The 19,076-nt window shown below is 39.6% G+C and overlaps 1 protein-coding gene across 1 annotated transcript in view; it reads right to left on the reverse strand.

Annotated features, from left to right (window-relative positions):
* hfp (Poly(U)-binding-splicing factor hfp) overlaps positions 1-19,076 on the reverse strand; it is a 55,569-nt gene that overhangs the window by 19,791 nt on the left and 16,702 nt on the right. The window contains exons 3-8 of the mRNA XM_080266685.1: positions 14,943-15,399; positions 14,401-14,498; positions 12,653-12,765; positions 11,073-11,144; positions 850-1,010; positions 293-462 (exon numbers count right to left, since the gene is read on the reverse strand). Of these exons, the coding sequence (XP_080122811.1) occupies positions 293-462; positions 850-933 (254 nt within the window). The 5' untranslated portion in view covers positions 934-1,010; positions 11,073-11,144; positions 12,653-12,765; positions 14,401-14,498; positions 14,943-15,399. The remainder of the gene's footprint in view (positions 1-292; positions 463-849; positions 1,011-11,072; positions 11,145-12,652; positions 12,766-14,400; positions 14,499-14,942; positions 15,400-19,076) is intronic.

Consider the following 19,076-nt stretch of genomic DNA (forward strand, 5'->3'; position numbering starts at 1 on the left):
TCACAGACAGACGACTATGTGGAAGTACAGCGGTTAACAACTAAGCGGTGGTTAGTGTGTGCTCTCTTCCACTGAGTTACTGTAATTATCGCTATGTTGCAAGCTACCTGCTACTTGTCTGACATATCCTCATAATTCAGCCTTGTTGATCCCCTTGCTTACTCTCTTATTCACACTCTCTACTCTCTTCTATCTCTATACCTCAATACTTTTGCTCTCATTCTCTAGATGTTTTCTTTACTTCCAATGCTACTCTCACCATCTCAGTCCATAAAACCTTTCAAAGTCATACCCCTTGTGTTTCTGGGTGACAGGATCCCAAGACATGTTGATGGACTTGATGGGGCCAAAGGGAACAAAGGCTTGTCTGATGGTATCTTCCTTAAGCTCAAAGCTGATACTGCCCACATACACTCGACACATCAGTACTAGAGCCTGGTGACGCTGAAGGGACTTGGCTTGCTGTAGGGGAAGAAAAAAATCATGACTAAGAAAAAGAAATGGCCTGAATGACGAAAGAAATGACTGGAAATAAGAGGACCTGCAGGTTGAAAATTATGCTGGAAAAGTTGGAAAATGTATGAAGGGGATACTGGGGAAGAAAGGCAATATGGTAAGCATCAATCAGTAACAGTACAGTACTATGGTAAGGAAAGTACATCAGGCAATGGAGATACACAATAACTAAACATTAGTCAAATTCAGAATAGGAACTTCATGATGCTCTCACATACTGAACATGCACTACAGTATTATGGGAAAAAAAAAAAAATCTTAGTGGAACACACTCATAATACACAAAAATTTTCCAATCTTAGTAAAACTGCTACAAGTGTTCATATGCCTGACCTGTTGTTGGTGTGCCAGTGTCTGCTTCATGAGTACAAGTCGTATGGACTGCTCCATAGCATACTTCTTCGCTCGGGCCACCATGTCCTTTTGATCCGAGGAGAGACGTGGCAATGACTGGCCCAGGAGATGAACCAGGTCATCCTTCTTCCCACCTGGACCTACAGTAGTACAATAATGCAGAAAGCATGTCAAAATCACAAGTCATCTAGTGTACAGGTATGCTCATATACTGGGCCCCATTTGCCTCCTAGCAAGAAATTCTCTCGCTGAGGGGACACATCAATTACCACCAACAATGTCTACTGTATGCATCATCATTTTCCACTTCACATAACCCTTTTCATGCTTTATGGACTGCCTTTCTTTTTTTCTCCCCCACTCCCTGACAACACTGTTTATTAAAAAGATCATGAAGCGCCAAAATGTATGCACTCTCCACATCGGCAAACCAAGCCATCCCCACAACAAAAGATATACATCCAGACGGGAATAATAATCCAAAAAGCAATGCAGACATAAAAAAATATGGTACAAGTGAAGAAATGGATGAATGGATGATCAAATTTGCAGTAAGGCAGAGGCATCTGAAAGGACTTACAACATTTATGGCATTACTTTTACTTACTTATTTAATTTTTACATCATCACACTTTCATTGCCCCTATCAGGAGCAGCAACCCAAGACTAGACCATTCAGTCCAGGCATTCAAGGCAAAAATGACCAATTTTTTACCCCTCATTGGCAGTACATGACCAATAAACCCCAAATATACCTCAGAGTTAAACCCTTTATGGGGCTTCCTGGGTTACAGGAAACCATCTGACTTGTCACTTTGTGTCAAATGGAGGTAGCATTACATCGAGTGGATGGTTGGTGTCCCTACAGACCAAAAATTGGCATTATGACTGGAAAAACATATGCCAATGTGAACAGGGAGGGAATATGGAAAAGATTTTGTGTATGGTCTATACAGAAACAAGCTGAATACTGTAAAGGTTTTCTGTAAAAGTAACACGCCATAAGGACACATTCCAATTCAAGTATCTCTGAATGAAAGTTGAGAAGGGTAATTGTTACTTCACTTTGATGCACCTTTTTCAACTGACAATGCCCATATTAATAATTTATCTTAACAAGAGTGAAGTGTGGTAATCTGATTTTCATAGGCCAGATGCAGATTTCAATCCTCAGCTGTCTGTATAAATGGCTATCTAACACAAACAACAATATTTTTCACCTCCATGGTGCACATGCATTGCAAAACTGATATTCTTATTCTGAGAATTTTTACGGCTCTACTTAACATTCACCAGTAACTGTAAATATATACATCACTCAACTCTTCCAACTAAAGACCGTGCCCTAATTCATGTGTAGTGACAAGCTAAAGACACCCTGTTTTTATCCATCAGAACCTGTGCCTGATGACAAGTTCCCAAGCAGGGAAGAAATAGCCACCCCACCATTCCAAGAGACAAAGCTGGCATAGCTCCTAGTCTAGCCAAACATACCATCAAAGTGTGCCACAATTATGCAACATATGGTCTGTACATTACAGTTCTGAATGACAATATCTTCTCAGATCTAGTCACAAAAAGTGAACTATATGTATAAACATTTCAATGTTATGGCATGTTACTGACTAGCCAGCCATCCCTCGCCATTACTGCCATTTTGTACACACGTCTTTGGACTGTGATGGGGAGTGTTGAATGAATGCATGGCCACCATGTAATAGCTAACCCTCAGCCTTGGGGACAATATTATGATGATCTGGCCTGTTACCTGGACATGAGTAGTGATGACAATACAGTATTATGGTTTCAGCATATTTTTAACTTAATACTGTAATTTATCTATGGTGGTTTCTACTAGCAATGTGTGAGGTTTTAGGTGGTCATGAGCTGAATTCAGTTGGCTTTGAACTTGAGACAGGTTCAAGTACCCTCCAAAGGCCAAGCTTAAGGCCTCTTGCAATGTAACTCCACTGAATCAAAGTTATCTATCTATTGCCAGACGCCGTAATCCCGTAAGGGATGGCCATTTGACTCTGAGTTATTTGCTTTACGGGGAGGGGCACTAACCCTCCACCAACCCACTTATTGACATGTAGGGAGCACGTATGATTTGGTTATGTGGTTACCACCAAGCATTGTAAACCGTTTCTTGGCTTACAGGAAACCATTTGGCTTGTCACTCAATGTAAAGCCACCTGTAAAGGAAAGAAAAACAATAAGAAGTGACATGAAAGGTGGGAGAAATAGGAAGAGAGCAGGGCAGGCACAGAAAAAGAATGATAAAGGCTAAGGCAGAAGTAGGCAGCGCTACATCAAGTGAGTGGATGACGGTCGCCACCATCTACCACTAATGAGTGTGTGTGTGTGTGTGTGTGTGCGTGTTTTTCATGTATGTCCATGTATGTGTGTAAGCATGCCTGTGTGTGTGTTTTACGCTATTTCATGTTTGTGACTGCCAAGGTTGGGAGCTGAAGAGGGACACCTTCACACGTGTGATGTCACTATAACCGTATACAACACCCATCCTATCCCCCAAAAGAAGATGGTGGACTCCACAAGGGGAACTTCAGTCTGCAGACAACTGTGTTTACGCCTAGGTGAGTCTGGAGCACGGTAGGAGGTCCAGTTTGGACTTTCATAATTTACCATACAGTACATGTTATTCAACCCCAGTCCATCTGACTGAACAGACTCATCAACTGCAGGTAAGCAACTGCACCTGGAAGGTTGTCTCATTGGTTCCACACACTGCTGATGTGTCTGGATCTTAGTGTGGCATGTTCTGTGCAGTGCTCCATTGTGTGGGCCAATTCTACAAGCCTGGCAAGTGTCATCTGTTATTCTACCCAACTCCAATCTAAGGTGGGCTGAGGAAGGCTGGGTGATGTCCTGCTCCTTGCCTAGCTTGGTGAACTTGGATCATCCCTACTTAACAATGCCTCTGATGCGTTGATGTAAGGTGGGGGGTTGGGGGTTAGCATGGTGCTATGATCAAGGTGTACTGCCTTACATGACAAATGAGTATGCAGGTGTTTCTTCACTGCTAGTGTTAGAATGTCTGGAGGTGGGATATTGTTGTTAAAGGTTTTATGGTGATTGCTTTGTGCTTGTTTGTGTTGTATGTCTGTCATGTGATGATGTATGTTGTGTAGTGGCACAGGCAGTTGCACAGAATTTTGTGCCCCTCATACTGAGGTAGTCTCTGACAGGGAGGACAATAGTTTCAGAGTGTAAGTGGACTGTGGGACTGGTTTTGGTGCAGCCAATGGTGATGTGTAGGGCATTGTTTTAATAATTTGCTAGGTGTTGTGGTAAGTAACAGACAGGGTATGAGCCCATGCTAAGAGAAAAGGGACATCACATATCTAACGTATTGTTTGCAGAGTAAGGAGTGTTTCTTTTTGTTGCCAAAAGTCTGGCCCCATAGTTTCCCAGAGTACACTGGGTCTGTGGGTACAATGCCTCTTGATGTCTTGTATTCACCTTCAAGGACCATGTGCAAGACATAATGTTGGTACAGTATATAGTAAATTTTGGCTTAATTTCAATAAATACATGAAAATATTCAGTGAAGTTGCTCACAGAACTTAGCTGATTATTATACAATTATTAACACTCACAATGACTATATGAGAAAATTACTACACCTTGCTTGAATAACAAATCTCAGCTAACTATGCAGGAAAGGCTAAACGTGTTCTAAACGCCTGGTAAACATCCGTACAAAGTAAGTGCGTTTCCTTATTCACTGTGGTGCATTGTACCATTTTACACAGCTAAAGATGGCCCCACTTAGAAAACATATAATGACCGGTGACACAGTATCCCGCCATGGAGGAGTTCTGACGTTCAGTAGTCCCAGTTGTCCTAATATAAGAATCCCTCAACTGCTCTGTGTATTATCTAATTGTACGAGGTATTCAATTTTTAGGGCACTGGCTATTACTAGCCCAGTGACATTCTAGAGTGGGTTGAGGAATGGGGTATACCCAAGGGAGTAAAATGTGGGTGGTGCATGGTAGTACCTGTATTAGGTTTTATGAATGAGCAACTAATGATGCCACCATGTAAGGGTTTCCCTATTGAGCACCTTCAGAACCGGGGATTTCTTTGCACATTTTTTTTTTTTTCTGCACATCCACACAATTTTAATAAACTCAAAGGACATCCTGTAGCAAAGAGACTCTCACTGCCAATATTCTGCTCCCTTCTGGGAGCCCCTGGACAGGGGATGGTCATAACACTACCACCTCCAGGCTACTTGATCCTCCCATACTTTATTCATTCCTTCAGACACTCCTCTTCCTCTTCCTTCTCTCTCATCAAGATCTGCTCCACTCTCTTCTTGCATAACACATAGGGTCAGCTTCCACTAACATTAACCTTGATCTCACAAAGATCTTCTTTGGCACCCTCTCTACTGGTATAAACATTCGTTGTTTATATCCATACAATCTCTGTGTACTCCTTTTAACCCATTAAGTAATGCCACATCTCAATTATACTACCCTTTCTTCCATTCCATGATACAGTACACCAACCCCTTGGTTATAGTGATTTTCATTATCACTGCAATATGAAAATCTGCACTCCTGCCATTATAGCACATTTTTCGGCTCAAAAATATAATTATCATTCACCTGAGCTGGTTTCTACCAACAATGATGATGCCATTGTCTGTGGTTTCTGATGACTTTGAGGGATTCAAATATGAGGCCCTACTTGCAAAGTTAATCCCAGGTGGTGGAGACCACTTACTTTCCACCCCTAGCCTCAAAACTCCTCACCTCAAGCCCAGCTCAAGTCTATGGTACATGTCACTTCCTTACTATGCTCTTTTCATTAATTCCTATTTACTTAACCATGCCACCATGTGCTTCTGATACTTACCATAAAGGTACGTATGTATTCAGTGAGAGTAAATTGTTGTATAAGGCAAAATCTGGGCTTGCACTTGGGATGCCTGATACTAATTAGAACAGATCCCTTTGGTTCTGTGTATTTGTTATCACATGCCATGTTTGGTATCAATTATGTGTGACAGCCAAGGGATCAGTGTACTCATAAATTCTCAATAACTTTGAGCATCATTCACCCTGCTGCCCTAAGTGAGGCTGTTTCTGCTGCTTTGTCAATCACTGCCCAGGTCTCCCTCCCAATACTGTTTAGCCAAGTTCTCCACTTACTCTTCTAGCTAGAAGTGATCCCTGATTAAATCCTAATTTTGTCATATACTTTTTTCCCCCTTTAATAACAAAAGAGGAAGGAAAGACAACAACAAAAAATCCATACACCAGATTACTGGCATCCTCCACTCATAAAATATCTGTAACAGTTGGACTTGAACAGCTGTAGAGTGATGTTCGGGGGGAAACAACTCCGGGGAAGTGAGTTCCAGTGATGCAGTTTTTTTTTTTTTTTTTTTTTAACAGAACGGAGGAAGGAAAAACAAATGGGTAAAAAAAAAAAATAATAATCCATACACCAGATTACTGGTGTCCTCTGTTCATAAAATATCTGTAACAGTTAGACTTGAACAGTTGTGGGTTGAAATTTGGAGGAAAACAACTCTGGGGAAGCGAGTTCCAGAGAGATGCAGTTCCGGGAATAAAAGAATTTTGATAGGCAGAAGCTCCGAGATATGGTCGTGTGACATTCCAGTCATGAGTGCTACCAGATGCCCATGTAGCATGAGGGAAGGCATGGAGAGGTGGCACAATGGACGTAACTTCGTCTAAGCATCTGCCATAAAAGTATCTGTAAAATAACGAACGGGAGGCAACATTCCTTCTTACTTGTCGGGGAGGTAGTTTATTTATAACGGCAGGGTTATTTATAACTCCAACAGCTTTATTCTGAATTTTGTCTACTTGTTTTAGTGCAACCTCTCCACATCCATTCCACAAGGATGAGCAATATTCATGCTGAAAGCAGGCATGACTCTTACAAATTACAGCTAACTGTTCATCAATGAGGAAGCTACAAACTCTGTCCAACAATCCAAGTTTCTTTGAGACGGTTTTAGCAAGTGATCTCACATGTATATTATAAAGGTAAAGGTGGGGGTAAATGTCACTGGGCACTTGGCTGTGGTGCTACCTTCAGCAACATAAGCTTTGACCCTAGGGCAAATAATTTACGCAGTGACCTGAGAAACAAGGACACTGCTTTACCCAGGTTACCTCATTTCTCTCCCCTAGGTGTGACCCTAGGTACTCATTTTACCAACCAACCCAAAATGGTAGATGGACACTAAAGTATAGTGAAGCTACGGTATCAATCGCTTTTTCTTATTTTGTGCTAAGCAACAAATTTCTTCGTTAACTGTTGCAGGTATTACAAAACATCACAATTACCTATCTATCTACAGCAATATGATTTTAATCCCATAAGGGATGGCCACAAACAAACTGCCTCCAAGTCACCCTGTCCCCTGTCATTTTGTTGCCCTCTCCTCAACTTCCCCCCCCCCCCCCCTTATACCTCTCAATGCCATCCCTCCATCTTATCCTTGGTCTTTCCCTCCCCCACCCCCTCACAATATTTACATATAAATAGCAGTGTTAATAGGGGAATGCAGAATATAAACTTCAAAGGTAGCAATGGAACTTTGACATCTAATTCTTCTGCAAATTATTATGGACTTCAACTGGGGGGGGGGGGGGGAAAGCATGTAATGAGGACTTTCTGTACTTCTAGTAAGACAAACAAGTGAGGTGTCTGCTAACCCCTCCATGCATTTAGTTGCTTTTAGCATTAATCTTCATAATGTATTAATAATACGGCTTGGGGGAGGTGGTGGCTGAATTGGTAGAGAGATGGCCTGTAGTCCTAATGGACACAGGTTCAAATCCTGGCTGGGGTAGGGAACTGTTTATTGATCTATCTATCTATCTATTGCCAGATGCCATAATCCCATAAGGGGTGGCCTTTTGACTTTGAGTTATTTGTTTTACAGGGAGGGGCACTAACCCTCCACCAACCCACTTGCTGACACGTAGGGAACACGTATGGTTTGGTTAAATGGTTTGAATTTCATAAAAAAGCAAACTTTACTGATCTACCAGAAGACCCGCCGACATGTCATAAATAAACCCCCGCTCATACCAGTACACCAGTCCTGCATGAGACAGCCCTAGCATGTATTCAATATGGACGGTGAATATTTGCGCCGAAGTGGTGACATGTGGAGGTGTACGAGGACTACTGGGCCCCAAGAAGGGCTACTGGGACTTGGGGATAGACCCTGAAGCCTTTGCCCAGAGTTGACTTACCAGATATGGCCAGTGTGGGTATAATTCCAAGGGCTAGTTGGGGTTTACTGACCACACTATGCTGCTCAGAGAAGAGCAACTGGGCACATCCCATCAATTATTAGATAAGGTAAAACTGGTTAGATATGGTAATACTGGTTTAACTCTTCCCTTCAATGACTGCACAGTGCAATACTGGTTTAACTCTTCCCTTCAATGACTGGCTAGGGTGATACTGGTTTAGTTAATGGATGGATTAAGATATGTTCGGTGTATATCTTAAATCTATCTCTATCTATCTATTGCCAGACGCCTCAATCCTGTTTGGGGTGGCCACAAACAAATCGCCTCCAAGTCGCCCTGTCCTCCGCCATTTCACTGCCCTGCTCCCAACTCACACCCCCCTCTCTCATATACCTCTCCATCCCATCCCTCCATCTCATCCTCGGCCTCCCCCTCCCTCTTCCCCCCTCCACCTCACTCACATACACTCTCTTCGTCAGTCTTTCACCCTCCATCCTCTCCACATGGCCAAACCACCTCAGTGTGTTCCTCATAATGCTTCCTATCTTAAATGCAAGTTAATATAGGATGCAAAAACTAAGGTTGGATGGAGGAGAGTTTAATGGATGGATTACAGTATGTTCTGTGTATATCATAAATGTCAGCTCACAAAGGATGCAAAAACTGAGGTTGGAAGGAGGAGATGAACAATCACATTAGAGTAAGTTCACATAAGCCAAAGTGAATTTTCTCCACAAGATACCATTTCCAATGAACATAGGTTTAGCCTACATGCAATTTTTCGATGTCCCAAAAATAATTTAAACCGCAGTGTGCCAGTGCCGTTTTAAAACAGTCTGACATAATTCCGCAGCCAGTGCCAGTGTCATTTTAAAACGGTTTAAAATAAAAAATTCACTGTGACTGCATTTTTCAAGAGTTGCAGGTAAAAATTAGCAGGCATGTATGGTAACTAGTCCTCCACCATCCTCCAGGCTGTCAAGGCCATACACTCACTCACTCCCCCCCTCACGCTCACTCTGCCTGTGTGTCACCCAGTGTTGTACATAGTGAAGGCATTTCATAAATATTTTCAAGTTAAGAGTAAGTTGTAAATATTTTCTTGTAAGTGTAAGGACTATATAGTGAAGTCAAGTATTTTGACTTTTTCATATGGTACTACGGTAAACCCTCAATATAAAGAATCCCGGTATTACGAATTTCGGATATAACAAACAGCCAAAGTAAACCCTCGATTTAACGAACCCCGGTATTGCGAATTTCAGATACAACGAACGGCCAAATCGCAACCGAACTTCCCCCGGGTTTTGTGAACAAAGGTCGCTAAACGAGGGGGAAGTTCAGGAATCAGCCCACATGACAACAGCATCTCTTCCTGGCACAGTAAGTGTACTGTAACAGTACTACATTATACTGTATTCTTATTATAGGTATTGTATTTATATGTACAACTTCATACAGTATTATATTTACAGGTACAATTTCATAAACCATTGAATTCACCAGGTAAAACTTCAGAGTTAATTTAAGTCATGTTTGAGCACATAGGACCAAACGACTCCCCTCATCTAAAGGACTGAGTCTGGTAATCCCTCGGAAATACTAACCCCTTGTATATAGGGAACTTTCTGATATAGTGACCTACCCCTCCCCCCAATTAGTTCGTTTTATCGAGGGTTTACTGTAAATTCTAAAATCACTAATTTATAATGTAAATGAAATTTAGGGGTTGCTTGCTGAAGCTAAGTGAACTGGGATCAATTTTTCATTCCTGATATTTTCAAATTTTTCTGAGCTGTGATTTACAACAATAGACAAGATTAACTGAATTTTCCTCTGCTGTCCATTCGATATATAATAAGAAGCTATGTGTCACTAATGTTTATCCCCCTACCAAAGTATGCTAGCTGCTTTCATTTGTAAAATATAATTATTTTAGACTAATGGGACAGTTTGACTCGGCCCCCTGGGGCAATTTGACCTGGCAATCTGGGGCAACTTATATGCTGTAACTAAATCACGTACTAGCTGGACAGTTGTAGACACTACATTGCAGATTTCAAGGATAATCTCCCAGGCACAGATTGGGTACATGGCTTCCTGAACAGATATAAAGTCCAACTGTCCTCCAGGACGTGCCAAAATATTTCGAGGAAGCGGGCTGTCTGATGAGGTCGTAGTGGCTTACTTAAAAAAGCTTGAAGACTGCCTTAGGGGAGTACCTCCTGCATATCATTAATTATGACAAAACCAACATCACGGATGATCTTACGGGAAAGCTTCAGGTATTCCAGTGTGGTATAAAACATGCAGAGCGGATCATCCATCATGTTCTCCATCACTGCCACTAGAAAGCACCATAGTCCACATATTGCTTACAAGGCTGAACGCTTGCAGAAGTCATGGATTGAAGCAGGACCAATCAATGTATATAACCAAACCTTGTCTGGCTGGTTCAAGTTGAAATGAAGTAGGGGAAGCGGAAAGGTGGGTCTCCTGAAGACACGCAACCAAAGGACAATACTGTATTGGACACTAAGGCATCGAAGGTTGAAGCAATGAGAATGAAAGCTTTCAGTGTTTCACACAAGGAAAGCCCACCAAATCCAATTGCCCCACATCAGATGCTGAGGATTATTTTTATTTTTAAATACACTATGTCTTTTCTGTGATTTTCTATGTTGAAATCTATTTTCACATATGAAGTTGGATCGTTTGTGTTTCATTACCCATACAGTAAAACATTTTAAGTGTCACTACAAACCTTCGTACAATGAAAAATAGCCAGAAGTGAGTCGAACAGCCCCGTCTTATGGTATATACAGTACTGTATATATATATATATATATATATACTGTAAACCCAACACACAAATAAAATGAGGACTTACTGTACCAAAAAGGCAAGTAAAAAGGGGATACTCACCGAGAATAAGGGCGCCACTCTGGTCGACCTCTCGACATGGCGTTCTGGGGCGGACAGGCAGAAGGGGTCCCTCTGTTGAGACAGAAAGAGTTAGTAAAATGTTGAAGGGAAACGCACAACTCACACACGTAGCCAAAAGTTTGGGTTAAAGTACAGACCGAGAGAGTAGGGCAGGTAGGACTGAATTATGGGACTGCTGTTCCTATTGTAGTACCTGGAACTGAGGACAAGGGAAAAGGCAAGAGGCAAATCTAGTGTCAGTGTCGATTCTGTTTTGTACTTTCATCAGACTAAAGGACTGCATTATGCAGCCAACTGCAACACTCACTCCAATGCAATTTGTGACAAATGGTACGTGCTTGCTGTGAAAATTGGAAGTAATGCAATATTGTACATAAGAAACAGGCAAGAAACATGCTTTACCATGAACAAAATGGAAATTTATGTCAAGAAACTGTTTACATCCATTTAAAATATTCAGCATGTTGGATATCAAGTCAATAAGCATATGTTTAGGCACTTGAGTGACGAGTTTTATGTTTGTGGGGGGGGGGGGATGTGGTTAGGGTGGTGTAGAAGAGATGCAAAAGTGTGGGTCAGGTGTGGATGAGGGTTTGGTTCAGAACTGGTGGAATGTATGAAAAAAGGTAAGAGCAACCACAACAAACATCCAGTCCCATACAGGAAGTAGTAGTAAATCACTCTGTACTTACTTCACTTCCTCCTAAATTTTCATTAATCTTGTAATCGCCAATAATTTATTATTACAGTATAAACATAGGTAGCTGAATGGTTCAACTTCTCCAGTCCAGCTATTCAACCAGTGGTATGTGTACATACTTTTGAACCACGACGCATAAAAAGCTGTAAAAACGAGTTTCACAAACCTAACGTTCTATTTAAAAAAAAATAAAAAATAAAAAAGTCACACTAATCAAAAGGCACCCAGCTGGATGAATGACGAGTCTCCTGTTGCCTATCTGTTACGGTACAATGTTTGGGGGACATACCGTACATATAAAATCTGCAGATACAAGTACAATCCTGATCTTGTTTGTTCATCGGGCATCAATTCACCCTTATAATAAAGTGATTTAGTTCTATATAAGATTAAGCCTCAACCGTCAGTTCAATATGCACTCACTCAGGCCAGGCATACATAAGATGGCTACGTATGCCAGATTGTGCGCTGGTGGGCAGGAAAAGGATTATATTGAGCACAATAGAGAAAGGAAAGACAGAGAATAACAAGAAATACATGTAATAATAAAAACAACATTAGGAACATCAGTAAACATTCTTCTACAGGAGTAATGAAGCAACTCCACACCTATTCCAATATTCCAGCAAACTAGGGTGTCTTTTGGTACAGTTGTTACAGTAGCTTCAAAATTTTTATTTCATTTTAGAATGCAAGAACAGCAGTAGTCACTTATAAATTTTTTCGTCTGGCAATGGCTTTACTGAACACAAGTTCTGAACTGAAGTGGGAAAAAATACTTATCTTTAAAAAAAAAGCCAAAAGACAAACCCTAGCATAAAGCTGGCCTACTTGTGCATCACAGCTTTAGAACCATTACCACTGCTCTTGGGGGAAGGCTACATTGCGACAAAAAGCAGAGCCCCCAGTTAACAGTCGGTCGAACCAGCCGGTGGTCTCTACCTCCTTGCTGCTGTGGCCTTACTGTCCCACCTTACACCATGAAACGACAAAGAAAAAAAACAGGCATATCACATATTCACAAAAAAAAAGAGAACGTGGAGGAAGGGTTAACGAGGCTGGCAGTCTGGCACCCCTGGGTGGTTGTTTGTGGGAAAGTATGACTGAAGCATGAATCATGGACTAATGGATACATGAAGTAAGTGATGACTGAGTCAGGTTTGGAACAAGGTGTTGACGATCTGATTCACTGAATGATTTGACTATAGCAAGCGACCAAGTACAGTACAGGAAACCTAACTAACTGACAGACGCACACAGTTTATTAAAATCACTACAAGAAAACTATTGTCAGTGGTATACTCTGGGGTCAGACGAGGGGGATATCTAAAATTTTAACCATCTCACTTACAAAACTGGAACAAAATTACATAAGACTTACCCTGTTCATATACACCACGAGCTTAATGCGATAATCTCCTTGCAACTGAATACATGAACTCATAAAAATGTTTATAGCTATCCTGATACTTAATAACTGTCAATGGGTTCAAGATTAATATTTTGTCCATGAAAGCATTGACAAATAAGAATGAATGATCCGACCGGAAACAGAGTTAATCCAAAAATGGAAGAAAGAACTACTGCGTGTTGCTGTATTCAACAGATTGTAATGTCATCATCATCACCTAATCCCGTGTTGCCCTATGAGGAGCGTAGGAGCCCGGGGCTAGGCAAGCTGGTCCTGACATTTAAGATGAGAGTGTAATGTACAATCCGAAAACAACAATTAGGAACCATTTCACATCAATCTGTTTTGCTAATATAATTTTACACTCCCCCACCACCATCACAGTATACCAATGACTATATCAGAAGGAAAAGATGGAGTAAGCAAAAGGTTGAAGGTTACTGAAAAATGAATAAACGGCAAAGTTATGCATCTGACTAATGAATGAATATAAGCAGAGAGAAACAGAATGAATAATTTCTAACATATTTTAAGGATGTCTCATCTGAAATGCTTTGCTCATGTGGCAACCACCATTTTCATTTGTAAATTAAAATAAAATAAATAACTGAAGAACAATAAACATCCAGACGGAAATACACAGTCATGATGTTTTGATTCGTATAAAAAAAAATCAGTTCAAACTAAGATCATCACAAGAAAAGAAGACAAGAGATGATAATGGACAGAGGTAATGGATGAATCTGGAACATGGTATCAAATGTTTATGTTCACCCCTACAGTCCAATGGCATACTTTTATTCTTGCTACGTCCATGCATTATATTCAAGCTATGAAAGACTTTCCATACTGAAGAACTAATGAAGGTTACAACTAACTTCTCCAGTTCATAAAGTCCATCATTTGCTGAACATAACTGTCTGGTAAGGGTTTACATCTACGGGGCAATTGGGAATTACTGCTCACATGCTGCCACTCAGTGGGAAGAAACTGGTGACTCTCCCCTTAAATGACCAGTCTTCAGCAACTGGGCAGCTCACAAGACAATAAAAGGCTGGATGATGTGGATACTGTATGTACTGTAACCAGCAAGAATAAAACGAAGATTACATCCTCTGGGTGAAGGGGCCAGAGACAGACAACATCCGATGAATGAAGTGGGTGAGGTGAGATATGATGACAATGAGAGGGGACACCTTGGCCTCTCTGTGCGGATGATGTGTCTTGTCAAGGAACACACTTGGGTGGGGGTTGCCAGGAGCAGTAGAGTGGTAGTAGGTCTGCGATCTGTTGCCTGCAAAGAGGAGAAGATAAAAACCCTCTTCACATTCCCTTGACTCAGCAGGTGGCCAAACACGCAAGAGACACTTAGGTCGAAGTGATGACTAGAGATCGTACCCCAAGGTTCGCAAAGATTAGTCCACTGAACCTAGGTATTTCTTTTTCATTTTATTTTTGCCATTTCCTGGTAATTTTATTCAGCTCAGGACAGGCTCTTCAAACTGGAGAGGTTTGGTAAAGCCTAATAAACCCCTCGAAATACAAGAGACCTTTCCTTAGTCGAACAAAATCATCTGGAAGCAGCAAGAACGAAGTAAAAAGACCATCACCCAGATTCAAAGAGTAAATTTCAAATATCTATGGCATATTTCAGCTGTGGAGTTTCACAGGATTTTATAAAAGTTTAAAGCAATACTCAAAAGGGAGGTACGGAAATGCCAAGATTCTTATCACTAACTACGTCGAGGTGTCATATTTTGTACGCTTTTTCCCTAATCCTGTCTGACACTCTGTGGGTGACATCGCGCGCCACTGAACCCAAGCACCGCTACCTGCAAAGATAACAAAACAAACAGGAGGCAAAAGATTACCACCACAAAGCAAAACACAGGGCAAACAATATATAACTTTGCTTTGTGAGGTACTGTACATCAGCTCAAACTTTTTTTTTTTTTTTTTTCAAACTTATCAGTTTATTTCTCTCAAATTATTAACTGTACAATAATCAACATCAGAAAAAGTCTTATATGGAATATGATCATGACTAAAACTGTCCTAACCGACGAACATAGTGGATAAAAATAATTATGACGAATAACATATGGATATATTTTTGTTTTGGTGGACAGGTGGGCGGCAATGGATGGACGGCACCGGTCAAAAGGATGGAACGATTCTTACAGAGTCAGGCCAACCTGTGAAAACGACAAGAAGAGAGAAGAAGACACAACATTAGTTACGGCAACCGTGTGAGGGTGGCCACTACATTACAGCACAAGGCCCTCTTAATCAAACCTAAATTCACTTCACACTAGCCACCAATTCCTCCTCAATCTGGATTACTCAGTTTTTTCCTTTTTCATTAATCTTAATTGCTCTGGACAACAATGAACAAAACAGGTTCGCATTTTGTACAATAGCTGAAAACTGTGCATGAATATGGTCAGAACCTCATCATGCTTAATATAAAACAGTAATTGTGTGGTCATACACCCCTATCTACAACAGTATTTATAAAACCAAAACCTTTGCAATGACATGCACTTTAACACAATTCTTTCTATATGACAAACATCAATCAAATGATGTTTCTTGTAAATTAAAAAATATGCTAAGCCTGGAATATCAACATTACTAATGATTCAAGCCATCATAACCCATACAACAGCAGGTATAGAATAGTGTATATAAACTGTACAGTGAAATTCCATTGTTATAAAGTGAGTGTGTGCCATTCCTTTCTTTACAAATTATATATATACTGTATATATATATATAAAACCTTAAAGATTCCCCATCTTTTTATATTAAGAGCAAACACAAGGTACAGTTTTATAATGGCAAGAACTCCTACCACTGGACATAAATAATACCGGCAATGAAAATTTCTCATACCTACTGATGAATCATTGCAGTAGCAACTAAAGTGACCCTCCAGTATGCAATTGCATTCTAAATATTCAGTACAGTCAGGTCTCGCAATACATTTGTTCACTATAAAACAAGAGAACAATGAACTAAAAGGTAAACCCAGTTTTGCAATACTGATGGTGAAATTCATAACTGTGGTGGTCACATATGACAATCCTGTGCATAAATGGTACCATATCTCCTGCACAAGCTGACAGTCAGATGTTGGAGCCAAGGTGGCCACCCAGTGTTTACATTCACTTTGATCATCCCCCTATCATTCCACTATGTGCACACAAGGCCACTGAAACACCACTGCTATCACCAAACAACAATCCAAGTGTGTAACAAATAGTGCAGTGTGCAATATTAAGTGACAACGTTTTGTGTGTGATATACTGAAACGTGTGTGAAATAATGAAACTTGTGACTTGGAAATCATGTCTGGCAAAGATACAACCTCTAGTGGATAGCATGGTACTGCTAAGGGCAGTTACGTGGTCATAGGGCTCCCTCCCTATCCCCACTGAACCCACATTATATTGACCATGCAATTGGATAAATCACTATGCAATGGGTTATCACTTGACGTATTACCGGGTACCACCGTATAACGAGACATGGTTGTACTGTACCTGAAAAATTCCTGAGCAGCTACTAAGAATAACATTAGTTTTAGAAAAGCTGCTGGATATTTAAATTCTTGTTGGTCACTTTTATTTTACATTTAATGCTTATTTCAAAAACATGGATTTACGGTACGTGGACAACAAATTTCAACCTGCTTAAGGTTTCACTCTGTCAAGGCAGGTAACAGTTAATATCTGTTTTGAGTGTACACAAAGCAACAAATTATATGCACACACAAGGCACTCCACTGTTTCCAGGAAGAATATTTTAAAATCGGAACAACACCAAAGAAAAAAATTATTGGACACAAAATACGGTAATAAAATGTTATCCAAAAATGAAGGCTTGAAACATTACCCTACTAACTGTAATTCCAATACCATTCTCAATCCTACCCACTGATTACAGACACAATTCTAACTAAATTGGGCAGAGTACAAATTTAGGCCTAATCCCTAACAAAATAGCAGCTAATACATCATTAGTTCTTAGTATGAAACTAGACAATCATTAACTCAAATAACTGCTAATACAATAGCAAATGGTTTCTCGACACTTCCCTGCTGTCTGTGGCGATGGAAGGTATTGTGAAATATTTCTGTCATTACAATATGAAGTACAGTACACAAGAGAATATATTAAAAAATACTCTCTGATGTTAAAGCAGGACACGATGTTGGCAGGGAATTGTCAGCAAATTTCTGTTTGTGACAGTACATTAAAAAACCACTAGGCAGAGAAATAACTACCTGTACAAACTTTCTTGTATTCGCCACTAAATACATATTCACGACCATTTATTGCATACACTGTACCTAACATTTTATTTAGATCAAATTCCATATAAAGAAAATTAATGTTGTAAAATGACTAAGGCACCAGTACACTAAAGAATAATAAAAATTGAATTTCATTACAACCCATATTACATTAATGTGTGTGTGTGTGTGTGTGTGTGTGTATGAAGATATAAATAGTATACTGTATATACTGTACCTGTATACATATATATATATATATATATATATATATATATATATATATATATATATATATATATATTAAATATATATATACATACACAGTAAAACCTCGATATAACAGACTTCATTAGACCGGAATTAGCTTTTATCGGACTCGAGGAGCTACCGGACTAAATTCCTATATATCGGAAAAAGTCTGATAAAGCCAGAAGCAGTCCAGACTGCCTGACCACTTCAAGAGTGTTCACCACAATAAGGTAAATAAAAGACATGTTTATCAGTGTACAGTGCAGCATTATTATATAAATTATATCATCTGATTAATGTGGTGAAGTTATAACACAGTTCAGTACTGCAATGGTATTCAAAACAGTTTAAAAACTGTTCAAGTAATCTGGACTAATGTCTGATATATTGGAAAAGTCCGGGTTAGCAAGGGGAAGTCTGGATGTCGCTTTTATCGGAATTTCACGTTTTTTGGACTGGCTTGGGCCCCGATTAGTCCGAATAGTGAGGTCTTGCTGTATGTGTGTGTGTATACATATATATAATATATATATATATATATATATATATATATATATATATATATATACATATATAATAAATATATACATATATATATATATATATATATATATATATAATAAATAAATATATATATATAAATATATATATAATAAATATATATATATATATATATATATATATATATATATATATATATATATATATATAATAAATAAATAAATATATATATATATATATATATATGTGGCACCCAGGACCAGACAGGCATTACCCACAAGACCCTTGTTTTGAGTAATTAATCATTAAAGTTAGGGTTTAATTACATACATCATTTCGATAGTTAAGGCATTATATTATGTATCAATGGAAATGTCTCGTCAAGACGTGCTGCCATGTTTTTTAAGGTGTTTTTGTGTGTGTGTTTTTTTTTACACTCCCAAAATAAACCTATACATAAAACTTTCCTGCATGAAAGTAATGTTACTTTGTAATATATATATAATGGTATTAGTAACATGTTAGAGTTTTATTATCCTAGGCCCAATAGTTTTTTTTTTTTTTTTTTTTTTTTTTAAAGACCTGACAAAAACATACGAAGGACATTATGCCAGTAGTTCTTAAATATTGTCTGGACGTTGTCCCACCCCACAGCATCAAAACATCGTGCAGAACACTTGCAAGGCTCACCCACTGCCTGGGCATTCATGTGTTTACTTGTTGTGTGGCTTAAGTAAGCTTCACCACTATCTCTCTTCCTCTTCATTTCCCTCTTCTTCCAAGCCTCTGGCCGCCTTGCTCTCTTCCTGGTTAACTTCCTG

The sequence above is a fragment of the Coenobita brevimanus genome, chromosome 21, assembly GCF_032717465.1.
Source record: "Coenobita brevimanus isolate Jiangsu-jjx chromosome 21, ASM3271746v2, whole genome shotgun sequence".
Taxonomy (NCBI): domain Eukaryota; kingdom Metazoa; phylum Arthropoda; class Malacostraca; order Decapoda; family Coenobitidae; genus Coenobita; species Coenobita brevimanus.